Source organism: Chelonia mydas, chromosome 16 (genome assembly GCF_015237465.2).
Source record: "Chelonia mydas isolate rCheMyd1 chromosome 16, rCheMyd1.pri.v2, whole genome shotgun sequence".
NCBI lineage: Eukaryota > Metazoa > Chordata > Testudines > Cheloniidae > Chelonia > Chelonia mydas.
The window spans coordinates 13,092,341-13,119,448 of NC_057857.1; the positions used below are offsets into that span (position 1 = coordinate 13,092,341).

General features: G+C 47.6%; 1 protein-coding gene across 8 annotated transcripts in view; it reads right to left on the reverse strand.

Moving 5' to 3' along the window:
- Positions 1-1,549: 1,549 nt before the first annotated feature.
- Positions 1,550-27,108, reverse strand: part of SH3GLB2 (SH3 domain containing GRB2 like, endophilin B2) — a 39,328-nt gene continuing 13,769 nt past the window's right edge. Inside the window, exons 3-12 of one of the 8 annotated variants that reach the window (XM_037879346.2) lie at positions 26,904-27,032; positions 23,926-24,059; positions 23,312-23,404; positions 17,850-17,912; positions 12,059-12,082; positions 8,537-8,626; positions 7,814-7,914; positions 7,309-7,323; positions 4,195-4,444; positions 1,550-3,335 (exon numbers count right to left, since the gene is read on the reverse strand). In XM_037879346.2, the coding sequence (XP_037735274.2) occupies positions 3,228-3,335; positions 4,195-4,444; positions 7,309-7,323; positions 7,814-7,914; positions 8,537-8,626; positions 12,059-12,082; positions 17,850-17,912; positions 23,312-23,404; positions 23,926-24,059; positions 26,904-27,032 (1,007 nt within the window). In that variant the 3' untranslated portion in view covers positions 1,550-3,227. The remainder of the gene's footprint in view (positions 3,336-4,194; positions 4,445-7,308; positions 7,324-7,813; positions 7,915-8,536; positions 8,627-12,058; positions 12,083-17,849; positions 17,913-23,311; positions 23,405-23,925; positions 24,060-26,903; positions 27,033-27,108) is intronic. The other 7 variants (XM_037879347.2, XM_037879348.2, XM_037879349.2 and 4 more) reach the window with 7 other exon arrangements.

Here is a 27,108-nt window from a genome sequence, read left to right on the forward strand (position 1 = left end):
TTGAACATTCATTTTAGGCTGTGTCAGTGAAATAGCTGTAATGAGGGCTGGTACTAGACAGTAGTTTGCTATTGTGAGTGGTATTTAGAGGTAGGTTCTTGTGAAGTTACTTTAAATAGGATGGTTTCATGGCCCCTAAGCTGCAGCATGCTCAGTCTGAATTATTCAGAAGAGCAATGAAGGGTGACAAAGTTTGAGGGTGTCAAGTTAAGAAAATAGGGGAATGAGATGAAGTCTTAGGAAGCCATATAGCAGGTTAAATTGCAACAGTCCACTAGAAAAAGTTAATCCTTCAACTAATATTGAAAACTGAACAGTGAATGTATAAAGTAGACAGGGGGAAACAAACCTGTATCACTTATTAACCTTGGTAGTTTTGCCAGGTTGGCAGTAGTGTGCACCTGCTCTAAAGCTGAGAGCTGAAACATTAAAGCAGGGGCACTAGAGCCCTCTCTTGTGTGTGGGCCCCCCCCAAAAAAAACCTTGATTCTGAATTACAACCATAAAGCCCCCAGGAGTGGTCCTGGGCATTACTCCCTAAACAGCCAGCATGTATCACATGAAGCTTTGAGTAATAACTGGTTCAGCTTCTCTGAAAGCAGCTTTTAACTTTAAGGCACACAAACTTATGCCCTGTGTATGCCTGTTAGAGGTAGTACTTTTCCACACAGCAGCACAGCTGTTAACTGGATTGAGGTTTGCTTAGTCACTTTCACATCTAATCAAAGAACTAGGGCTCCATTGGCAAGGAGGAAGAGTCCTTGAAGCTGTTCAGAGGAAAAAGATCAAATATTTGTTCTTAGCATTCAGCTAGTGCTTTCAATGAAGCTGCAACTTTTGACTTACCTGTTGGGGGAGGCTCTTACCACCATTAGGAGATATTCTAAAGGCAATACAGACTACAAGCCACATCATGGCTTTAAGTCTGGCTTACTGCTGAGAAACAGCCCAGGATGGGAAGTTAGCATGGTGGTCACAGGGATCATTAAAGGCTATGAAGAGCTTGGGTTGGATTGTCCACTTGATTTTTGTATTTGTTAAATGCAAGACAGACATCAAACACTTGTTCACTTGGCTTCCTTACTCAAGTAACAGGGTATTCTTGGAACTTCCCCCAATGTGGGGAAGGGACAATTTAGGATAAGTCAGCAATAAATAGAGCTTATAGTGGCAATAAAGGAATAGTCAAGTCCAGAACAGCAAGACTGGAAATGTTACCAGACCAGAGTGTGGCTGTATTCTTTATAAACCACACCTGTGGTCTGGGCTAGGGAAACATGGCTTAGAGATTGCCACTGTTACTTGTTAATTCAAGTTAGCCTGCCTAGTTCACTTCTATACCAGAATCTACTCCAATGCTACAAGGGGAGGGGTAGACTGTGCCTTCCCCGAGCCCCATACAGAGCAGAGTACAGAACTGAATGCTATTAAGGACATAGCCTACTCCCACAAGCAGACACATTAAACAGCACTAGCACATCTGGAAAGCTTCACACTGAACTTTAGTTTAAGCTAATAGGGTGGGAGATAAAAAAGGAGAAGTGCCATAGAGGATTCAGAGTCTTCTTTAATCTCAAACTTCTTGTGACATCCGAGTAACAATATTGCACAACTCTTAAGTTACATTACCCCACTCAGTACTGTTCACTGCTAGCTGGAAAGTGAAGCAGTATGGAACCCACACAAGATTCTGAGACAGGAGGGCAGACTGGTTGTTTATTGGCAAATAAATGCTGAAAACCAAGAACCCTATATACACAGGTGCTCTGTGCCCTATTACATTAGGATGGTCACAAAGCAGTCAAGGAAGAGTGCAAAAGATCAATGGATAAACAAGCAAGTCAGTGTCTGTCTAGACACACCAGGGGAGGGGTAGTGAACAAAGATCTTGGTGCAGTTGAATGCTTCTACACAGGGTTTGAGGTGCTAAAGCAATTTTATTTTGCCATCTAAATCCCTTAGCTGTTGAGCTCATCACCTCATAGGGAGAGCTTTCAGACCAAGGTGTCTTTATTACTTCATCCATTTTCCTCCTCGCTATTTGTGATTGTTCAAGTTACAAGGGCACCCTGGACAACAAAATGGGAAGGAGGGATGAGAAAGCAGAACCAATTACTACCTCTTGGCATATGAAGTAGTAAGAGGCTCATTGTGAATATACAAAGTGTAAGAGGACCCATCCCACATGCTGTGCTAGGATGCACCAGGTCTGTTCACTACCAGCTGGATGGGACAAGAGCATTTAAATTAATTTCATTGTTAAGAGACTAGCAGGCTAAACCCCACCCCACCCAAAGAGGAAAAACCCCCCAAGAAGAGTAGTGAGCATGAACACAGGGAGCAAAAGCTTTTTTTAAAAGGCTTGTAAATTCAGTCCATGCCCAATTGCTTGAGGAAATGCAAGCAAGATGCACATTCCCTTGCACTGTAAGGTGGTTTAGTTCTTGCAGTACTGGCCTTGGGTCATTAGATTAGTGAAACCGGAAGAAAGTTTAACTAGTCATTCTGTGCCAGGCAGCAGCCATCAAACACCATTATAGTAGCCCTGCTTGGCATTATAGCCCTGCTTTATTGTTCCTCCATGGGTAATGGAGTGCTTTGGATGGGGAATTGTGTTCTCTTACAGAGACATGCAATCCAAATACAGCAATATTCCATACAGCGCCTCATGGCCTTGGCCTCTGTTCTTGTTAGAGCATGCCAGGGTTAGCATTTTGAAGGAGACCCAGTGCCTCTGCCCCCCCTGGAATGCATACAATGATGTGGCCTAAGCAAGGAGTACCCTGGTAAAGAACCTGAGAAGACAAAGGGAGGGAGAGAAGACAGGCACGAAGATGCTGAATGCAAAAAAGAAAACAGTTTTAGTCTCAAACACCACGAGCAGCTTTTGAGGAAGAAGAGACAGGGCTGGTTCCTGGAAAGCCACCACAGTTAACACAAGCAGGGCAGGGGAAAGGGATCAGTAGAGGGAATCCCAACACACCACATGACCCTTACAACTAACCCTCAAAGCAGGCTGTGTGGACAAAATGAATTTAGCTCCAGGGGCCTTGAAAGGTGAAGTGACCCTTCCTCCCCCACTGACCAGCTAGTCATCTCTTCCTAATTCCCATGTTAGTTGTGAGTTGACCCTGAAGAGAGCAATGGTCTCATGAAGGAATTGGCATTAAAAATGCCAGGACATGGAGGGTTGCATTTTGCTTGTAGATTCTCCCTCCTGGCAGCATTTAACTGAGCAGTTCTAAGTAGGTGACAGGAACTTTGCCCTTCTGGTTGCCCCTCTCCCCTATGAGCCAATCTGGATCCATCCCTGGCAGGCTGTACACTGTGATCATCTGGGAGAGAAAAGAGAATTAGATGAAATCTCACGCCTCAGATGGAGCCAAGAATAGAATTAGTGTTGAGATTTATTTTGTTGCCTGCAGTACCCCATCTAGTTCCCCCTAGTGTTTCCCAGCATCTCTAGTCCTTTCCCCAAAGCCCACTTTGAGTTAGTCCCACTAGTAGACAGACTCTTGCCTGGGAATTCCCCAAGGACCTTCCAGTGGCTTCCAAGTTTGTAGGTTTAGTCATGGCAGGACTTTAAGCACACTTGTGTCAGGCCGCAGCACTGCGCTCAGATGTTCCCCCTCACTGATGGCAGAAGGGAGTTCAGAGGCATTGCCATGAAATTGCTTAAAACTTCAGCCTGCTCTGAACTATTAATGTCTTCCCAGGACTTTTCTACCCATCCAGTGGTTGAGGACTGGACCATTCAGTCCTCAGCACCAGAGAGTTAAAGAACAAGTGACTGGCCTTTTTATCTAACCCCCTGGGCTTGGTTAGGTGAGACAAGGCAGCTGAAGGAATTCTTTGGGTAACATATCCAGGCCTTAGTGCATTAATAGCAAGAGAGACTTCAGTGGGATCAAAAGGAAGCAGTCGGGGTGTACCCATCTGGTTGACCTGTGGCATTGCAGAATTTGGACCCATTCTCCTCTCCACTGCTGTCATTCTACTAATTGCAGTAGGAATTAGTCCCAATTTACACTGGTGTAAATGAGAAGCCAAGCTCACTTACTAGCCCCACTAGTGAAATGGCAGGGGAGTCGCTAGTCCCAGCACCAAGGGCCTTGCCAAGCCCTTATCCAGCACTGCTGTGCAGCAGTGCCAGACGGAGCGCGAGTAGCTGAGAGTTCAAGGGCAGATACCAACCTCATCTGCTAATAGCGCCAGCTCACTGCTGTCAGCTGCTTCATAATCATAGAGAACTCTGGCCTTCCGGGTCCCGCTGGCTGGAGGCTTGACATCATTCAGGTTCAGTGCCCCCTCAACAGCTGTGGCAGGGTTAGGTGCCCTGCCTACAGTGGGCACAACAGGAATGGTGGCAGCAACAGTAGGGGGAGAGGTGGTAGCTGGGGGAGGCGATGTGGACTCTGCATTGCCCACAAATGTACCTGGAAACCTTAGTAAGAAGAAAAGGCAAGTTAGTGAGGCTCCAGCATTGCACAAGAGAGGTAGCCTGTTGGTTCATGATTCTGACTAGGTAACTGCTCCCTAAGGGGGCTCTAAGCCATCAGCCAGGGTAACTAGAGATTCAGAAAGGACATGCAGAACGTTCTGTTGAGCGTCCAATCAGGCAGCTCTGTTTCTCTCCTAATGTCACATTACACAAAATGTGCTTGATTGTAGCTTATGGGGACAGTCTTGTCCCTGAGTCACACTTTGGAGAGCAGTGTTAAGGTTTACAAGAGTATAACAGATGGTTCTCCAGTCCCCACTGCAGTGCTGCTCTACTGCACTGCCAATGCACCTGAATCCTCAGCAGCAGCACTGCCCATCCTCCCCCTTAGGAGGCTCAGCAGAAGCCACCCCCAGAGGGACTGACGGAGAACATCACAATAGTTTTAACTTAAGACAGATTTGAGTAGATTTCTTGGGGTGAAAGGGTAAAGCGAGGGAGTGTGACCAAGCAGCTAGAGCACTGGACCAGCACTCGGGAGACCTGGGCTCCACCAGTGGCTTACTGTGCAACCCTGGCCAAGTTACTTGGTCTCGGCTCATTTGTCTTCCACTTTTTGTCCACCTAGATTGTAGTCTTGTGTGCAGGCAGCACCAGCACAATGCCCCCTGACCCCCAAATCTTAGCTGGGGCCTCGAGGCTCTACTGTACTAGATCATCAATAGTGGGGTAGTTTAATAAGGTTGTAGATCCCACACACCCATTAAAGTTAAACTGCACCTATGGCTGGTCATGTGTAACGTGCCATTAAACTGTGCTGTTAAAGTGTTAGAGAGCAGAGAATTCATTTAGCTTCTCTGCCAAAAATAGCAGCTCTGATGTAACAAATCAGAAGTACTGTCCTAAACTGATGTGTCAATAGAAGAGGCTTTAGAACTGATTAATTAAAAACAGTAATAAATCAGGACCAGATGGCATTCACCAAAGAGTTCAAGGAACTCAAATATGAAACTGCAGAACTACTAACTGTAGTAAGCAACCTATCACTGAAATCAGCCTCTGTACCAAATGATTGGAAGCTAACTAATGCAACACCAATTTTTTTAAAATAAGGGCTCCAGAGGAGATCCTGGCAATTGCAGGCCAGTGAGCCTAACTTCAGTACCAAGCAAATTGGCAGAATTAGACAAACATGACTTGTCAGGGAAGAGTCACAGCTTTGGGGAGGCATGACTTCCCTTTACAAATCTATTAGAATTCTCTGAGGGAGTCCACAAGCACATGGATGCAGGTGATCCAATCACTACAGTGTACTTTGACCTCCAGAAAGTCTTTGACAAGGTCCCTCAAAGGCTCTAAGGAAACTAAGGCTATGGCTATACTACATCTTAAATTGACAAATTAAGACTCAGGGATGTGCATTAGCCACCCCCCAGGGATAATTTATGCTGATGTAAGCACCAGTGCGGACAGCCCTATGTTAGCAGGAGATATATTCTCCCACCAATATAGCTACTGCCACTTGTGTGGGCTGGAGTAATTAAGCTGTCGGGAGAGCTCTCCCATCAGTGTAGAGTGGCTACACTAAAGAGTTTACAGTGGTGCAGCTCCTCAATGCAGCTATGCCACTGTAAGCTCCCTAGCATAGCCAGAGCCTAAGTAGCCATGGGATAAGAGGGAAGGTCCTCTCATGGATCAGTAACTGGTTGAATAATAGGAAGCAGAGGGTATGAATAAATGGTCAGTTTTCACAATGGAGGAAGATGAACACTGGGGTTCCCCCCAACCCCCAGGATCTGTACTGGGACCTGTGCTGTTCAACATATAAGTGATCTGGAAAATGGGGGTGAACAGTGAAATGGCAGTGTGCGCTGACAATAAGTTATTCAAGATAGTGAAGTCCAAAGCAGATGGCAAGGGTCTCAAAACTGGGTGGATGGGCAACAAAATGGCAAATTAAATTAAAAAAGGCACACTGGAAAGAATTACATCTATACATACAGAATAATGGATCAAAAAGCTAAAAAGTAGGTTAGGAACTACTAGGAAAGGAACAGGAAACAAGACAGAAAATATCATGCCACTATATAAATTCATGGTGCACTCACACCTGACTATTATGTCTAGTCCTGGTTTCCCCATCCAAAAAAGGGGATCGTGGCACCGGAAAGGTTCAGAGAAGGGCAACAAATGTGATTCAAGGGTATGGAATGGCTTCTGAATGAGGAGACTAAAAGTATTAGAGCTGTTCATCTTAGAGTGCCAACTCTCTGGGGGAGGGGGAAGATTATTGAAATTATAAAATGATTCACACAGTACAAAAACCAGGGATCACCTAATTTAATAGGCAGCACGTTTAATGCAAACAAGAGGAAGTACTTTCCTGCACAATGCACAACTTATCTGTTGAATGCATTGCCATGGGATGTTGTGATGGTCAAAAGTATAACTGGGCTCAAAAAAATAAGATGGATAAGTTCATGGAGGATAGGTCCATCAATGGCTATTAGCCAAGATGGTCAGTGATGCAGCCGCATGCTTGGGGCAGCCCTAAACCTCTGACTACCAGAAATCAGGAATGGGTCATTTCATAATCATCCTGTTCTGTACGCTCCTTCTGAAGCTCTGGGATTGGCCACTGTCAGAGACAGGAGACTGGGCAAGATGGACCATGGTATGACCCAGTACAGCAGCTCTTACATTCATGCTCAGTGCAAGACCAAGTTATGTTCAGCACCATTTCAGTTAGTACACACAGGCACCAAGAGCATCTAACAGCTATTCCAGAATCCACAGTTAATACATGATTAACATGAACAGAAGATGAAGAGCTTTCCTGATTGTATCATCTAGGGCATCTTACTTACATTTCTCCTCTGGAGCTGCAGGCATGGAAAGGAAAGCAAATAGCAGTCATTCTGCAGCAACAGACCACCTGGTCAAGTCAGACTGCACTGGCAATTAGCCAAGGAATACCCCTCACCCCCACCCCACAGCCAGCTCTCCAGCACAGTGCATGCAGCATATGGAAGCTCACTCTGAAGTCTAACTTCTGTACCCACAGTGGAAAACAGTTCCACTTGCGATCCAAAGAGCTATTAATTCAACGTGGCTCCAAGTCGCTTATAGATCCATTTAGAAAGGTGAATCCTGAAATTAAACACATAATAAAACCACCTCAATCCCTTTGGGCCTAGGCAGCATGATCATGATTCCCCATTACAAAGGTTGCTCAGAGGAGCTCTCCCAGAAATAAAGCTTTAAGGGCCTGATTTTTAAACCTAACCTCAGGTTTGTGTGTGAGTGCAGAGATGGAGAACACTGAGAGACCAGGAAATGATGCCTCAAAGGCAAGGTGGCCTCATCCCATACCTGCCCAGCTGCTTCTGCAGGTCCAGCATGTACTGGTAGCCCTGAGCATAGTAGGTAGTCTGAGATTCTACAAACTCATGGAGACAGCGAAGGTGATTCACCTGAAGGGAGAAGACAGATTGTCAGCTGGTCTGTTTGTGATCTGGAGCTAAGGTGCAGCGGCACAGAGGAACCCCTCCCTACAGACAGACATTTCCAGTATAGGGAAGTGGCAGCAGAGATGCATGGGCAGCAAGGTGCAGGACAGTGTTTAAGATTTGATCAAGAGGTGTTTCTGAACCAAGGCTTCCATCTAGGAGTTTGGGACTCTGTAGGAACAAGTGGATGGGGTCTCTTCAACTGGAGCCTGTGCCTTGTGCTCTAGCCAACTGAGCACAGGGTTAGGAGCCCAGCTAGTTAGTCCCCACAGCTCAAGTTACTCCCTCTAGATAATAGGAAGAGCCAGGCTTCTCCACCTTGGCGAAGTGCATTGACAGCTGCAGAGCTGTATGTGCCAGGTAGAATTTGGTTATTTTTATAGCACAATGTACAGGGCTCATTATACCCTTGCCTTGAGCACTCCAGGTTTGCACTAAGGCCTCAGTTTACCCCATGAACTTGGGGATCACATTTGGTTTCTCTTCCTCCCAACCCTCTACAGAAAGGCTCAGCATCATCACAGTGTCCTGCTAGAAGGATACTATAGGTCATTAGTCTCAGACCACTTGCCCCTTGGGAACTCACATGTGTGCTGCTGATCCCCTCCAGCAGGAGGCGTGTCACTTCTGCCTGCCGATCAAAGTCAGTCTGGGCCACCCGGAGCTCATGTTCTGCCTGCAAGACAATAAGAGCATGAGGTGTGTCCTGGGCTGCAGAGAGGAAGGCTGAGTCCAGCTTCCTCTCTCTCCTGGAACTACCTGGACACCAGCTATAGACTCTTCCTGTCACCCAAAGGACAGAAGTAGGGACACATTTACAGGTGGCTACTGATCGAATGCCTCCTTTTGTGGAGCCTGACATCAGATGCCTTGATCCTGGCATGCAGCGGTGCAGAGCGCCCGTGGACTCCCTGGGAGCCATGCTTGCTCAGAACTCTAAGCACCTGGCTTATGGCAGTGGTGGGACTGGGCTTCCAAGAATCAATGGCCACTCTTGAAAGCTAGGTCCCAAGCCTCCAGCAGAGCCTGCAATGCATGTTTATAGCCCATCACCTCCAAGATCAGGCCTTCCCCAGGACAGTGGCAACCTGGAGGCCATGGAGACTAATCCATGATGGGAAGGAGAGCAGGTGGTGTAACCCTCCCACCCCAATGAAGTCAGAGCATGGGCAGGCCTTATGGATCTTGAAGCATCCAGAGGGCCAGTCCTCCACTAACTCCCCCACCCCACTGTCTATGGTAGAAGGGCTCCACTTGGAATTGGACAGCCAGTGCCTCTCCATGGAGAGGATCACTATGTGGAAGGGCACCTGGCAGTTCAGCATTCCCATGGGAGTTGACAGGGGATATGACCGCTGAGAGAATCTCTCAGAGGTCTGCTCCTTCTGCCCTCAACCTAGAGAACCACAGGGATGGAGGGGTTTCCACAGCCCAGCTGGGAGGAGTGTCTTTCCCCCAGCAGTTCTTGGGCAATTTTAGGGTAACTAAGAATTTAACACTACTCAGACTCCAGAGGCTTCCAGGGAGCTGCTCTGAGCTCATGTTAGCACAAGATCAGGCCCAAGAATGTCAGCTACAAGACAACCCTGCAGCAGAGGCACTGGGAGGAAACACCCCACTCACCAGCACTGCTGCCCATGTGGGAGAGACTGTACAATTAGAAGAGGGCTTTAAATGTAAAGGCCAAAGCCCTGCCAGGCAGAGTGATTAATATGCAAAATCAGAGCCATAATTGGCCTTGCAGACAGCGCACTTACAAATTAATGGGTGGTTTGCAATGCAGGAACCATGCCCAAACAGATATTGCGAAAATAGCATTCAGTGCAATTAGAGCAGGCAGAGGGTTTGTTTTGGGGCTGGGGTGAGGGGAGGACATACCCTGATAGGAGAGAAGTGGAGCATGCTAGCAAAGAACATGTGTATTCTCACCCAGGAAGAGTCTTGTGTGAACCTCAACAGTGCTACCTGGGCCATGGCCAGTTTCTTCCTAGGGCTTGAGGACATAGGGAAGTTGACCAGAATAGCTCTATGCTTACACTATTTTGGAACAGACCCACTCCCCAACCCCACCCCGGAGTAAGTGTCCACACAGGATATTGCAGGATAGTTATGCTGGTCAGTTTCTCTTAGTCAAGCCCTTAGTAGGTTTTTTTAATAGCTGGAGCTCAGTAGTATTTCTTAGGATGGGTCACCACTTCCAAAAGAAGTCCAGTGTTTATACATGCAAATCAAGCTTGGTTTTAAAGCAGAAGGATTGCTGTGGCCCACTGCCGTGGATCCAATGTTACTCTCTAGCACAGGGGTTCCCAAACTGGGGGGTCAAGGTTATTACTGGGGGGTTTGTGAGCTGTCAGCCTCAACCCCAAACAATGGTGTTAATATGTAAAAAAGTGTTTAATTTATAAGGGGGGTCCACACACACGGGCTTGCTGTGTGAAAGGGGGCACCTGTACAAAAGTTTGAGAACCACTAGCACAATGTGGGTTAGAGTACTCCAACAAATGCTCTTTAAAGAAGACTGGTCTCTATTTTAAGCCAACCCAATTGAACAGTTTCTTGCATCCTCTGTGAAAGGAGATTTAGGGGAAAATAAATTAGATTTCAGGGAGCACCAGCAGTGGTGTATTGTGCACCTGCAGTGAGACCTTTGGAAAACAGTTGGCTATAGACAGCTGAGCATTCTGCCAGGCAACCCTGGCTCCATTCCCATTGGGCAGAGCCAGGGATTTCATTGGCAGGCAGAGGTGAAGCATCATGCCACACAAGCCACAGGGTTTGCTCTCACACCCAGTGATTGCTGCCAGCAAGGGGGGGGGGGGGTGTCTTTTCCCCATCCAAGATCTGGGGACGTCTTGGGGACATCCTGAACTGGCTCCCACACCAGCATGTTTGCCTAGAGATCTGAGGAACATTAAGAGTTCTATCATATAGGGAAAGTTAGGGGGCTAGTAGCTAGTTCATATTTTGGTGCTAAACATGACCAGTTACATGTGTCTAATGGAAGAGGCCAGTGGCCCTGATTTGCACCACACCTGGTACCAAGGAATTATTAACACTCCTCCTGCACAATTCTACCAATGCATTTCAGCCCTAACCAGCTTGTTCAGTCTGCTCTCTAGAGAATGCGATCATAGCAGGCCAGGCTTCCTGGCCATTTGGGGATCTGGACACCTTCACTAGGTATCAGGTTAAAGATGCAGAGATACACGAGAGCACTCGATGTCAAGAGATGACGTATCACCACTTTAGATACCTGCCTAGAACATCAGAAGGTCTGTGACCATGCTCATCTCTCTAATCAGCACCCTACCATTCTGAGGCCCTATACAAGAAGGTCAATACCCACGTATGTGCGGTCACCTACCTGCTGCATCTCTGCCTTTTTAGAGTGTGTATTTCTGCTGCTGAATATGCAAAAGGAGCAGCTCTGGTTTATTGTCCTGGCTTTGGGGGGGTGCATATGTGTCTCCTACACAGGACCATCTTTACTCTGAGCCAGAGAATTTCCCCTCACTTTTCTATGCCAGACCAAAAACTTTTCATAAGGACTGTCTAGGGTGTTTGTGGGAATTCCTTCCTCTTGGTTACTTCAGTCTAGACTCAAAGCTCCTCATCAGACTTAATTCCTCCAGAACAAATAGAAGAGATGGCTCTTAATGGTGCATGTATATTGAGGTGGGAGGAGTTTGTGCTGCAGGAAAAGAGCTGAAATTATAGTGCAGTGGCTCAGCTGCTAGCATGGCAGCCCAGGGAGCACCTAAGACCGCCTTGTATTATACACAGGGAGCCTAACTTTTCCAGATGCTGAGGCCTTATTTGGCAAGGCAAATGGGCAGGTCCTGGAGATGTGGTCAAATTGCTTCCTCTCCAGTCCTACTAGCAGTAGAGTTAGCTGTTATAGTTTTCTTCATCACCTCACCACTTAACCCCAGTGGGAGGTGCCCAGGGGACAGAGCTAACATCTCTGCTTTCAGCCTGCAGAGAGCAGTGAGACACCCTTGATCAAGCACCCCCCTCCACATTTGGGGGAAGACATCTGCAGTATGTGTATTCTGCCTCCCTTCCCACTCATTAACATTTCCAGCACTTTTTTTGCCTGTGTACTTACTTTTTCCACCTCGTCGCTCCAGAGCTGGTGGGGCCACAGAGCAACAGGAAAGGAGATCAGTGTTGGAGACTTCAAGAAGCACTCGGCAACAACAGCAATTGGTGGGGATACTTCACAGATGCAGCAGGCTACCTCCAGGAACAAGCCAGCCCTTCACCCAGCAGCAGCAGGCAGCCTTCTGCCCCAGACAGGACACCTTCCTCAAGGAGCCCATTTTGCACTCCTTCCTCCCTCCCCTGACCCATATCCTCAAACTCAGGAGATGTCTACACATGGAAGATAGTCAGGACTCAATGTGTTGCATTGATACCCCACTTTATTCTGGATTAATGTCATCTGTGAGATTCTCTGCAATAAGAGCATCCACACAGGAAATTAAACCAGAACAATTTAACAAGACTAGCTATTCCAGAATGACTCCTCATGTAGCCAAGCTTCAATCTGACCCTCTGTGAGAGGAATCCTTGTAGTCGTCATGTACAGCACCTAGCACAATGGGGCTCCTAGACAGGGAGTGGGCTTCACAAGTATGAAATAAGCCCTGGACAGAACAGAATGCAAGAGCTGGGATGGGCAGAGGTGGAGGGATGGAGAGTGAAAATCTCTGAACAGCAAGGTCAGAATAGCTCAACAATGCAATGATCTGCACCCCTGAAGCTAAGGTGGGGCAGGAGTTGAAGGAGAGCTTCTTCCAGAATGCTGGTGGGAGTGGGGGGCATGGTGTAAAACTGAGCAAGGTCTGCAGTGAGACAGGGCTAGTGCAAACAATTCACCATGGCCTGAAGGGGGCATGTGCAGCCAAGTGAGTGGTTGTGAGAGTTTAAAGGAGTCCCTCACCTCATTGATCTATAGCTTGGGAGAACAGGAAAAGCTACATGGAATCCAGGCTGGTCCAAGGTTCTGGCTAGTTCAAAGCATTCCACAGGGTGGGGGGCAGATATGATTGTTTGTAGCCAAGCTTGTCCTTCATAGGAGGAAGGCAACATTGAACCCCAGCTCCCCTTCCCAGGCCTGCTGGAGCTTGCAGCTTTGCTTCTGTCAGAGGAAGAGGCTCACCCACTCCTGGCAGGAGTCATCTCCCATCCTCCCCACTAACTCCTGGGGTAGGGTAGCACAGTCAGCTGCTCTCTGGGATCTGGCTTGGAGGCATGAAACATAACAGTCAACAAAAAAAAACAAAAACACACAGCAACAGGAGAGGGAAGAGACCAGGCAGAAAAACATTGATCCACCCCAGAGGGTCCTTAGCCTTGTCTTTCCCCATGGCGAGGAGTTTCCCGCTCCAGCACAGCCACACACATAGTTACTATTGACTAATAGGGGGGGTGATACCAAGGAAGCTGAGACAAGAACTGCAGCAAGTTGGGAGAAGGGTCTAGTGGCCTGGAAGCCAGAAGGCTGAGCTCCAGCCTGGTAAAGCTGGAAATACTGAACTGGGACCTAGCTCTGAGTACTCCCTACCTAGGAGGGTGACTGAACTGGGGCTGGGGCATGGAAGACCAGTGTGTAAGGACTCCAAAAAATGGGACCCCAGGAGGGGAATTTTGAGGTTACTCCTGGACTGAGTTCAGGGGCCCTAATGAGAGGAGAAATTGGCAGCAGCTGGCCCTATTAGGATGTAGCACACTCCTCCAGGCACTTGCTTAAGCTTGGCCACCCATAGCATTATCTTGATGTAGAGGAATTTGTAAGTTACTTTTGTAGCTACGCTGTATGCTGTCACCACTTAGAATTTCCTGGTCAGAAAGTCCCAAATCCTCCTGATGCAGAAGTGAAGACCCTTTTTACAGAAAGGCTTGGGCTAGATTGGTATTTCCAGCCGTAGAGGGCCTATGATACAAAGATAGCAGTTTTGAATCTATCCAGTAGAAGGTAGTGGTACACACATACTAGCCATCTCACAATAATACCCTGCATTGAAAGCCAGAGCTGTTTGTGGACAGTGATAGAGAGACTCCAGAAATTTGACAGCTCCATGGGGCTCCAGTGCCCTGTTCTAGCATTCCAGTCTCAGCACACAGGTTTGTCCATTGCTTTAAGTATGTGCTCTCCCTCTCTCCTAACCCTATGTATTTAGTGCACTAGTCACCAGTGTTCATCTTTAATCCAGTTTTGTGCTGCCTAAACCAGCCCTGGAGAGCTTCCCCCACCCCACGCTTGGGGAAAAAAGAAAAAACCAAGCCCAATTCTCTCATCCCAACCCCAGCAGCCATAGAAGACAGTGGGTGGGCAAGGCAAGAGTCCATGTGTGGACCTCATGCAGGCTGTTAAAGCAACACAGGGAAAACTAGCAAATACTCTTTAAAAGGCTTCTATCAAAAGGCAGTAAATGGAAATACCACTCTAGCACACATACATTTGTTTAGCCTTGTGGAGCACACATCTTCTGCCTCATGAGGTTTCCACAAGCACCAGCCCTCCCTTCCACAGGGTTTAGGTGGAGATCCCCTACCTAATGGGAAGGTTATTCTAAGCAGGAATTCACAGGTTAATATTCTCATTCTCCTCTGAGATCTGTCCAGCTAGAAACAGCTACTTGCTCAGCAGAGGCAGTGATAGATCTCTCAGATTCACGCTGCTCTTAGTAGGGAAGGTCTGACCTCTCCACCCCACCCATATACCATCAAAGTGTACCACTGCCCTTCACCAGATAGAATCTGTGCCATTTGCTCAAGGTTTTGAGGAGCCCAACCGGCTGAGCTTGTGAAGTTATCCAATTAGGACCCTGCACTTCTCTGGAGCATAAGAGAGTTCCAAGCAGGTGTGTGGCTGGCTATGTAGCTGTAGGCAGTCATGCATTTCAAAATGCCTCAGCAAGGCACCAGATCCCTCCAGTGCCATCATGGGCAATGAGTGGCACAGGGCTGATAAGAGACCAGGAGAGGCAGAATGCAGTGCTACCTTACCTTTCTACCCCCTCCCACATGAAGGCAGACAGCTCAGCTGTTTCAGCAGAAAATGCCAACTGACATTCTCAGAAGCCTAGCTGGAGCCCAAGGAATGCTCCCTAGGGCTATGCAATAGGTTTTCCTTAGAGCCTGTCCCAGGAGTACAGAGCATGGTAGGAGTGGCCAAACCAGCATCCTCCAAGAAGGGAGACCTGATCCATCGGAGTGCAGATTATTCTGCAGTCTGACAGAGCAAGGGAGAAGGGCTGCTCCTTAGCTCCTACACTTCAGCTCAGGACACAGCTGAGAGACTAGGGTAGGGTAGCCTAAGAGTTAAGAATTTTCCCTAGGTACATCCCTCTGGAGGATCAGATGGGATGAGGTCATCCAGGACCATTGTATGCCTCTTCTCTCCCACAAATAAAGCCATAGACTTCTGAAGTCTGAGTCCAGCTCTGTCCAAGTTGCATCTGGCTTGCCCAGAATGTCTGCAGTTTAGAGTCATGAGAAGCTGGGAACATGCTGACTCATTTGCTCATGCACAAAAACAAGCCTGTTACCTTCTGGAGACAACAATCCCTCCCTCCAGAGAGGAGGAGGGAGAAACAAAAGCAAGATTAGCTGCTACAACTGCAGGAGTGAAAGGGTTAACATCAGGTCACAAACAGCAGAGGTACATGGGAATTCAGCCTAGAAAAGAAGCAGAGTGACAGCACGAAGAGTTCCTTCCCCACTGGGATGCCAGGCCCTTTGGGATGGATGCTGGTATTCCAAGCTGGCTAGAGAAACCTCCACAGCTACTAAGGTGGCCTTGTCTGCACTGGGCAGGGAAGCTCAATTAGCATCTCTCCAGCTAGCCAGGGTGGACTAAGCCTTCCTAGAGGTACCACCAGTATCCCTGCTCAGTGCAGGCAGGGGCCAAGGTGGCACTTCCTCTCCATCTACCCTCTAGTTGCAGAATAAAATGTCACAAGCACTTGTGAATGCACAGAACAAGCAGCCAGAGCCCTATCACTGCTACAAGCACTTCATGGAATAGAGACACTTGCCAACCAACTCACTGGGCTAGGAGTGGTTATGGGCAAGGCCCATGTACAATTCCACTATTAATAGGCAAATCCTAAAGAAAAATCCTGTAGGAGGAGTTTGGATTTGACATAGTACAGAGTTTACAACCAAGCCTTCTATTACTTCAATTCCCAGGGCACACTAGTCTCAGAATTGGTCTTTTAAAGGGATTGAGCTGCTCATTGCAGAGCTAGTTCTGTGCACTGCTGAGCATGTTGTGGATAAGTCAATGGAGTTACACCAGAGGAGTGTGACCTGAGCTTTGAGGTGGGGAAGAATTCTATGGGCCAATGCCATGATTAGGCATTGCAAGCCAAATCTGAAGTTAGAGTCTAATCTCTGGCTGCAAGTCATGGAAATCTATAAGACATGGATAGGTTGCATCTTCCAAGAGCCTTGGCTTCTCAAGTCTGGTCTGCAGAAGCACAGGGCATGCTCCAGTATTTTGGTCTGATCAGAGATGCCCAAATGCTAGTAAGGAGCTAGTCCTGTTTTGCCCTCTGCTCTCCAGTACCCAAATTGGTTATCACAATACCTCCATTGTGATTAAAAGTCTCACCCTTCACCAAGGGAGCCAGAGCTGTGAATTGATTAGAAGTGCCACTCTAGAGGAGAAAGGAGAAATCTGCAGCAATTGCTCACTCAGTCTCCTCCATAACAGATTCTTAACAGGATAGTTCCTGAATTGGCCTATTGGAAACAATGTTGCACCAGCATCATGATCTAAAAAGGTCAGGGCAGATTCCCTGTGATACCAACACTGATGTTTCAGCCCAGGCACTTCTCCCCAGTTTGGGTATTGCATATTAGATATGCTGAATTAACAGCAGCTAAATCACTCCCAGGGGGCTGTGGTTTGCTTATGCATTGGGCTTCCCCGTTTGGTGCCTACGCAACCTGTCTTCCAGCCTCCCAGTCCTAGGTCACTCTAAGGCTGATGGGGCATCAGTGTTGTTTCACAAGTGGTTCAGAAAGCAAGACAGTCACCAAGTTTTCAACATTTTAACAAAAGATCGGATATCGTGCAATGGGGAGCCTGAGCAAAGCGCTGGACACTGATGGTTCAGCCACACTTGATGCAACATGCTAGAGAGGCAGTGGGCAACTCATCCACTCTCAGCACAACTCTATGTTGTCATCTAGCCACCAAGATCTCCCACCAGCCAGGGACTCCTGATGTGGGGGAACCAAACCAGTGGGAAAGTTTTGAGGCCATTTCTCTTCCACTTCTAACAAAGTTAAAGGCCTTGTACTGTTGGCCTGCCCTCTCTCGTACCACAGGTAGTAAACAAGCATTAAGAGTGGGATTATAGGATTACCCCTTGCTTGATCAATTTAACTAGAAGCCTCCTGAACTTCAGTATGCTGGTGGCAGTCCTGATCTGGTCAGGGAGCCACATACACTATACTCCACCAGGGCAGCAACCCTGCATTAGCCCCCAATAGACTATTCCATCCATGTGGGGGAGGGAGGAAGCCAGCTCACAAAGGACTATATACCTCCCTCTCCACTTCCTGCAAGTGCAACCAAAACACTGGTAAAGGATTCCCAGTTTGGGCTGGGAAAGAACAAAGAGGGCCAGTAAATACTCGGCTGCCAGTCACTGACAGTATCTCCACCCACAACTTTCTGCCTTTGCCATCAAGGTTTATCTGCAGCACATCTCTGCTCCTACCACTAAGGGCAACAGTCAGTTATGAAAGAAGGAAGGAATCCTGGGCAGCCCATTTCACATTAAAATGTTGAAAACAGCATAATGCTGGGTCAGAGTTGAAATTGGGTTGGGAGAAACCAAGGTTAGAGCGTAGATGTCTAGAAGAGGAGGTGATCTTACCGCTGATGCGCTGGCGGAGAGAATGTAATTACGAGGTCTAGTCTCCTGAAAGTCAGGTACAGCCTAGGGAGGGGGGAACAGAGTTTCATGTACAAGTCACACAGAAGAGTCCATGGAAATCAGTCCTCCCAATGAATGGGGAAAAGGGCTGGCAGTGCCCTGGACATTAGCTCCTAAAATAGTGGCAGACACATTTGAGGTCTCCTAGAAGGCAGTGGGGTGTGAGGTAGCCTGACAACTGTGTTTGCGCTGCAAGGAAGAGATCATGAAAAACTTCCAGCTGAATTGAGGGCCTTGCATACACCAGAATCATCTGTCAACTAAGTGAGCAGTTACAGATCCATTTACACCAACAAGTCAAACCAACAAGTCAAACCAGAGTCTGAGTGCTTTGAGCCTAGCCCTAGACATGAAGGCCATTTGTTCCTGGTCTGGCTGACTAATGTGGGAGGATTTTAAACAGTCTTAGCTGGACCCAGAGTGAAGACTCAAAACACAATTCCAAGCCCAGTGCATACAGGGCCTTACCATCTCTTGTACTGACTCCAAGGTTCCTTCTCACCTACAACCTATGGATCTCACATGTTACAAAGGATGAATATGCAGCTAGTTCAGTCACAGAATGGGGTATGAGGAAACTTATAACTGGGCAGAGTCTGCTCTAGTGTCCTGCATTATGTTCATGAGGAAGTGCATTTACTCTACCCATGATACTGTAAGCATGCACCATGTGGAGACACTGCCTCATCTACCAGCTCCATTCCCTCCAGGGTCTATTTCTGCCAGAGGCACCAAACCTCTTCATTGTGCTCACATCTCTGGTATTAGTGCCTTGAGACCCATGCTTTTAGTGGAAAGGAAGGAGATACAAATCACCCCTCCACCACCACATCAAAACCACTTAAGAATCCCACCTTCCTTGTGCACAGGAGCATATCTGGTCCATCGCCTTGTTGGCAGAGGACTCTATTCAGTAGCATATGCAGACTCTCTACCTGTACTTTATGGAAGTGGGTGGGGAGACTAACCAAGCCATCTTTGGCCATAGCTGGACCCCTGCTACTGTGGCAGTAGGACAGGAAGGTTAAACTGCAGATTCTTCCCTTGTGGGAATGTGGAACATGGCCAAGAGATGACCATTTCATGCCCTAGTTACCATGTTCTCATTAGCCATTTCAGCATCATAGAGCAGCTGTAGTTTAGATTGGGGTGGAAGGCACAACATATTTAAGACTATATTAAACTGACGGCCATAACAAGAGCAGCTGGCTCTAATGGATTGAGTGATGTCAGTTACTCTAATGTGAGCTCCTCAATTTCTGATTTGCACAAGCATAACAGATCAGAATATGGCCCAGCAAGTTTTGATCATGCAGCAAACTGATGTGTGACAGTCATATGATCCAGCATTTCTAACCCCAGCTAGATCTCAATAATTCTCTGGGAAGAGTACATCCCACCCATACTAATCTTTTTACTGCACACCCAGCTCGACTCACATGAATTGGCCCAATTTGCTCCAATTAGCAGCACCACTGAGCAGATGCACAACTCCATGAGATGTGAGGGCCCAATTCCATACACAAGAGGATGCAACCAGCCTCTCATCAATAAGGGATTTTACCTCATGGGTTTTATGGGGGTGAGGAGAATAAACTAAGCTGAAAGGGGGGGGGACAATTAAAAAACCAAAAAGAAATGCATTTGCTGATGAGGTGTTCCTGAGTAGGGCACAGCTGACCAAATCCACACTCCCACTGGCCAGATGTGGAAGTTAGGAGGTGCTCTCTCCAGAAGACCAAGATTCTTATGCCTCAGTTTTCTGGGTAAAGAAGCTAAGTTGAAAAGATGTTCCCCCACCCTCCATGGCCATCCCTTTGTCTCCAGGTTAGCTTCCTTGGACTCCCAGAATTGGTCTTGTAGCACATGGTATGGAGAAGTCAAGCAGCTATCATACCCCTGCACACTGGCAGGGTTCATTTGCAAGCAGTGATCAAAAGGGAACATGAAGATTAGATGAATACACCTCTCTTCCCCCCCATCCCAATGTTGTGGTGGGGAAAAAAAAAAAAGAGGGTAGAGCCCTGAAGCTTAAGAAGGGACAGTACAGCACTGCAGACCAAGTTCAACCACCCATCATTGTCTAACTTTCACATCCTTCTTTCCCCAAGGAGGAAGACTTCTTCTCCAACCCCACACCCAACGTGGAGCCAGAGGTAAGAGCCACAGTCATGTTTGTATATGGGACCCAGCCTCCTTTGAACACTGCTTGCAAGAGGCTTTAATGGAAACTGACTGCACACTCCTGGAGGGGCTGTAGAGAACCAGGAGGTTTCCACTGTTTTTTGGGCACCCTTTTGTCAGGCAGCCACAAGCCCAGACTGCTGCCAGACGCAGGAGTGGAGTGGTTTTTAAATGGGAGAGGGACAATGAGAGGCACTAAGGAAAGAAGTCACAGCACTATTAACACAGTTAATACTCACATCTCCCTCACACTGAGCAAAATTACAGAAAAACAAAACAAAGGTTAGTGAACAAAAACACCATCAACATCAAAGACAAAGCAAGAACCCCACAAAGGTTAGAGGGGACACAAGCCAACCCACGAGACAGAACAGCAACTCACTGATTTGGGGATACCAGCTTCAGCACCAAGAGAAAACAAAAGCCATGGGGAACAAAGTGGACATGCACAAGATCTGCACTATCTGGAGGGGGACATTAGCACGAAGTTGGGAGGGAGAGGAGTTACCCAGGAAAGGTAGGACACTAATGGAGGGGGTTGTTTCTGACAGTGGACTTCAGGTCAGGTTTTAAACATGTTAACCAACATGATTGCACTAGAACCAATTGCTAGTTCATGTACATTTAAACCAGACTAGAATCCAGAGCCAACATATCCCATGTTGGCACTTTCTGTCCACCTGCTACAAGGGCCTTGCACACAGTGACAGCCACAATAAGAAACCACAGAACCCTCCCCATAGCTCTACTGAGTCCAGGTAATCAGTCTCCATAAACTGGGCTGGATAAGAGGATTCTTAACTATGCTGGTATCCAAGGTGGCCACCTGGGTCAGGATTGCTCGTCTACATTAGATGACTAGTTACGTTTCCAGGAAGCAGGGTTATGCATGAGCATCTGCATTTCTAGAGTTGTTGAGGTTACTTGGGACTCAAGCTCAATATCCCAGCGACAAGGTTTGTGATCTCCTGTAACGTGGTTTGTTGTAGCTGCAGCACTTAAGGGCCAGATGCCTGACCAAAAGTCACCCTACCAGAGCCTGGATTACTGCTACACACCAGCAGAGCCCTGGACAAAGCCCAAGCCAAAGCCTTTTAGGGCACTGAGCTACTGAGTCATTGTCCAGAACTTGTGCTGCCTGTACAACTGAAGAGAAGAGGAAGGAAGGTCTAATTCTGCTCCAAGAGAACAAGGCAGGAAAAGAGAAAGGGTTAGCATTTGCTGACTGTAGTAATCAAGTACCATTTCCAGAATAGCCTGGGGCATGATGAGCTGGATGGGGTGTGAGAGTAGAAGGATGGGGAAGTGGTACAGACTTTCCACCACACTATCTGAATTTGGACCCATACCAGTATTCATCATTTACCTCTTTGAAACCAAGATCATGTCCCTCACCCCACCCCCTGCATGTCTACACATGGGGAAATTGGTGTTTCTGAAAATTGTATATCTGGGAGAACAAGAGTCACCTTAAGTGGAAGTGGGAGATGGAGGGCAAGTTTTCATGCAATCTCAGTTATTCCATGTTGGGTGGAACCACAGGCTCTGTGACTAAACAATCTGCAGAGCAAGGGGAGCTGGCTTCTCTTGGGTATTGATAGCCTTAGGACTAAAGGTTGTGTTCAAAACCACCTTACCCAGAGGGCTACAGAGCACATGCATTCTCAGGTGTTAGAACTGGGACAGACCTGTTGACTGAAGGCCTTTGATATTACCATAGCTACCCATGCTCCTCAGTTAGAGGCGGCCACACAACAGGAACCAATGCTGAAAAGAGGGAAGGAAAAGTCCCTGGGACACAAGTCATCTGGGACATGTGGAGAAACCAAATCAAACCTAGCTGCATTGATGGCTGGCATGATGGGTCAGGCCAGGACACCCATTCTGATATTTTGTAGCAGGAAAGAGCCAGACTGGGTGACAAGGATTCCAGCTTGTTCTGACTGTGGCCATTAGTTCACTGGGTAGAGCTTGAAGCTTCACTGGAAGACTGAAGGCTTGAAGTTGTGTGTGGGGCATATCCATGTGTCCACTTTTAACTTTGGCTCTACTGCAGATCTGTTGACCAGAATATTCTGAGGGGCCACCTACAGCTGCATCTGCACTAGCTTTTCCTTCCTATTTCCCCAACATGGCACTACTGCTTGGCCTGTTCTAGCAAAGAGCACTGGTGTAGCCAGCACCCTGGTGTTTTAGCCATTGTGACCCAGGTGCAGGCACAGGCATCTGGTCAGAAGAACATTTGTTGGAGATTCTCTCCAATTGCTTCCATAGTTCTGTCTGAGTTCAGGAGTCAGAACAAGGCTCCCTGCACTCCAGTGACTCGACCTGGAGTTTGAGTGGTATTTGTCAAGCCCTGCCTTTCTGTTTCTGTAACTAGAGATTCTTGAACTAATAAAATTTACCAGCTAATTCCCAAGCCAGAGTGGAGCAGCCAGCCTGCGGTTTTTTTTTTTGCAGCTAGACTAGCAGTGCCAAGAGAGACTGCCAGCAGTCTCATCAGCAAGCGATGCAGACATGACTTCGGAAGCCAAGGGAGCAGCTATCAAGAGGCGCAAGTACAGTCACTTTCCTGACTGTGCTTCACATGCTCTTTATTGGTGGAGCCCAGTGCAGGCTAGAACTTGCAGGTGGAACACTGCTTAGTTTTGAGCTCTCATTTGAGATTCCAGGACTCCTGCAGGCTCCCAGTGAAATTTACAGTTAACCCCCACCTCCCCAGTGCTTTCAGTTGATTTTCTAGGGAAGAAGCCCCAGATTCAGCTTGGAGTCCCTATTTTCTGACTGGAATTTTACAAGCCTTCTGACAGGACAGTGTCTCTGGTTACCGGCACAAGCTTCACCAAGATCAGACTGGGGTGCTTAGCGACAATCCCTCAGAACAGCTGGGAACCTGTGTCAGCTAATCAGACAGCAGGGCTTCTCAAGGACCAGATTAGACACTCACCATTTCCAAAGCTCCCCAGCAAGGCTGTGCCCACGAACCACTATGTCTCCCCTGCAGACAACAGATGCTGTACAGCCAGTGCCTCTCACCATGCTGAGTTGTTCCCTTCCCCCACTTGTGGGGAAGTCACCCAGACCCCGACCAGATGCAGTACTGATGGCAAAGCAGGCAGTATAGACCAACTCAGGGCCATGAGAGCACTTGGCACTCCTTCTCACATGAGAGCCAAGCCCTGTGCAGAAAGGAGGAAAGGAATTATGGGAGAAATTACCGATGCTTTTGCCTCAGCAGCCTTGGCTTTCTTCAATCTGGCCTTGCAGGCATCCAGATCCAGACGGCGGTTCTCCAGGATCCTCCTCTCTTTCTAGAGAAAGAGCAGAGGGACAAATAAGGAACAAGGTGCTTAGAAATTATCTTTCCTGCCTATGAGAGTGAGAAGCAACCTAGAAATCAAGCTGATTTGTTTGGCAGCAAGAGGGGGTAACAGCAGATGCACTGGCACCATTGGTAGGAGCTCTGGATAAGGATAAAGGACCAACCTTCAAGAGCAAGAAGCAGCTTCTGGTCTGGCCAGCCTGGCTATAAAGGGTTAATTTATTGTCTTATCATCCCAAGGGAGACAAGTAGCCCCATTCCTCCCTCCCCACACACAAATGAGGGAAGCTAGTGGGAGAACTGGGATTAGAACTCCAGAGTTTGTAGCTCTTATTCCCCTGTCAGGGCAGGGTTGGAGGGAGTCCTCTGGCCTTGTTTTCACCCCTCCCCCAGTTTCCTGAAAGGGAAGAATGAATGTAGAGTCACAGGTGGGTGGACACTGGTAGTTCCCCCCCACCTCCAGCCCCACCCCCACCCCATTAGTCAGCTCCCCCTTCCTCTCCTACTCACAGAGATAGTTCGCCAGTCCCCTTCCAGGAAGTTGCGCAGAGGATTCAGGAAGTTGATGGAGGCAGAGTGCATAAAATCACGTTCGGCTCCCCCCAGGCGCTTTTGGGTCTCTCCAACTTTGAGTAGGGTCTTCCCTGCAAGTTGCCAGAGCCCAGATGGGAGAGGCATTAGCTTCAGCAGGTATGGGGTTAACACTATGCCTTAGCCTTATCCTAGTTGCCCAGCATGTTTAGGTTAGGATGCTCTCACAGTACATTGTTCAGGTGTGTACATTGTGGTTCAGCTGCGCTAGCTGGCACCTAGACCAGGTGGTTATGGCTCACTGCTTGCTGACAGCGAAGCCAATCCTAGCCTAGCCAAGGAGAGGGCAGAATGTTCAGTCAGTGCTATGCTAACACAGTCCACCCTTTGTTTGAAGCCTCTCTCTACCCACTGGCTCTTGCTGCAGCTTTGATATCTGCCTGCTGATACTAAAGACTGCAGTGGAGTAAGTGCATCAGGCCTGCCCAGGAGCATGTGATGCAGCCCACAATCTTTAGTAAGGGTATTATGGGACTGATTATTATAGCCCTGGGTGTATTTCATGGATGCACAAAAACAGAGCGTCATCTAATTAAGAGGCACCAGAGCAGATAAACAAGCTGATGGGGGTCTGATCAGGGCAATGCTGGCTGGCTGTGGGTACAATTACAATGGCTCTGGCCACAACAGGATGTGCTATGGAGCAAGCTATTGATTTAGAAGGCAATAAAACCCAGAGCTCACTGTGAGCTGTGACAGCTGAAAGTTAGAAGGGAAAGTCAATGTTTGATTTCAGAGTCCATCCACCTAAGAAGCAGTTGGGTCCCTCTAGTAGGCTTAGGGTTCTCTGTTGGCTTTGAGAGGCAGAAAGGTGTTATTGTGTGTTTTGACATTAACCCGTCAGGACTTCTGGCTAAGGCTACAGGATAACAAATGCCAAAATGCAGAGTTTGAGTCAGTACCTCCACCCCCCACAAAAGAAAAAAAACCCAGCTTTTTAAAAGAACTGTGCATGGTTCCCTTCAGGGTTTGAGCCTTTAAGGTTTAGTTTCAAGCTTTCTAGCCCTCATGGTTGTGAAGAGGTTTTCAATTATAAAAGTGAAAATGAATATTCTGTAAAGCCTCTGCTCCTGGAGTCATATGAGGTGGCCACTCAGACTGTGCCAAGTTGATTGAGACTGCCCCAAAGCCAGAAGTAAAGTACTAATATCTGCAGCCATTTTGTCATATCCTTAGACATTTCACCTTCCAACTACTCACTGCTCAAGCACAGTAGTGCTGTCTGCAGCTATTGCCCTGCATTTACTGCATCCTGCCAGGACACGCCAACTCCAGTAGCTACCCTGGTAAGTTCCACACTCCCTCTTCACCCTATCAGGTAACCATTCAGCTGAGAAGAAACTAATATGGGGAAACTCACAGGTTCCCAGCCATTCTCCTCTCTGAAAGAAGTTTGAGGCAGAGCTAGAAATTAGATCTTCCTACTGCAAAAGGAGAGGCCATTAACACTTAGGCTAAAGGAGATTCCATTAGCAATATAAGGTCCATGATACTCAGTTCAGCTATTCCAGTTATGTGGAAGGTAGTGCCCCACAGTGGCCTGCTTGCCTCCTTTTAACTAAAAGTATGTGCGGGGTAGGGGGAGTGTCTAAACCCAGCACTAAGGAGGAGACACACATTACTCAAAGCACAAGTTAGAAAGTGAAGGGGTGGGGGTGTAGGTTGGAGGGAGAGAGCCAATAATAAAATTTGAGCCATCAGAATAGATTGCAAGTAGGACTCACTGCAACTTGCAATGCCATCGTAAAGATGGTCTTTAGACACTGCCTGTAATATGCTGCTGCTCCAGGGAGCTGCAGCTCATTTCCAGCATATGGAAATCTGGCTCCAGAGAGGAGAGTAGATTTACTTAGAGACTTTGCTCCCAGCATTAAACCTTATGGAGGGGAACTTGTGCCAATTTGTCTGTGTTTGCCCCATCTGTTAATTGGCTCCCTAGCCCCTGAGCAACAAGAAAGCAAATGTTGACCAGATAACTATATGGAGGAGGTGGAGAAGAGCAAAGGCTGAAGGAAAAAAAATAGTTTGTTCAGTGGAGCCAAGGAGAATTGAGACATGGCTTGAACCAGTTACTGGTCCTCTTCAATTCAGAAGTCTGGTAATGGCCCAATAGAGTCAGATTGGAGATCAAGTTTTTAATACCATGGATAGGGGAAGCAACCCTTTGGGTCACATGACCACTATTAGGAAAGTGAATGGAGCAAACAGATTCACTTGCATATCACAGCCCTTCAGATACCTTTGGCCCTGTGTAATACGCATGGCAAAGCTGCTGGAACATGCATTTAGTTACAAGGTATTCACTCTGGAAAGCTAATTTCTAGAACCATTGGCTTTTCCTGTGGATTCTGCCACTCCTTTCTTATTGCCTATAAAGGCACTAGAACATTAGCAGCTGATCTTGCCCAATACCACTGGTGTGGCACCTAGGATGTAGCAACTTGAACCCAGTTGTGTTTAGGTGGTGGACAAACTGAAGCCAAAGCAAGAGCTTCTGTGGATAAGAGCTTCATCCCAATATAGAAATAAAAGCAGTTGTGCACAATCACCATCTGAAGTGCTACAGCAAACCCAGCTTATCCACAGTGCATCATGTTTTCCATCTTAGTAGTATCCAAAATTCTTCCATTTGAGTTTATCACCAAGAACCTATCAGCATGTCAACATTCCAGTTTGGTTCTTGCTTACACAAGTGTATTAGATGGTACACAGTGAACACCATAAGCTTTCCCCAGAAGCCTGCCAGCGTTAACTGGCACTGGAAAACAGGAGGCATCAGGTCTCATATCTTTGGGCTGGGTGGGGAGGAGAGAATAATTTTAGGAACTCCAGTAGATTTGTAAGGACTGAACCAAGCACATAAGACGTTGCCCACTTGCCAATACCACGTAACTCACCATATGGAGTCCCTGGCCCAAAGTCGTTGGCTGCCTCCACCATGTACTGGGCCAGCAGCTCCCCATTGGTAACACGAGATGGCACCTTCCGGTCTAGTTTCTCATAAAGGAATTCTTCCACTCTGACACCTGGAATGAGAGTGCCCCAGGCTGTCACAAAAGCAACTAGGGAGAACGGAGAGGGAGATGCTCCCACCCACCGAGC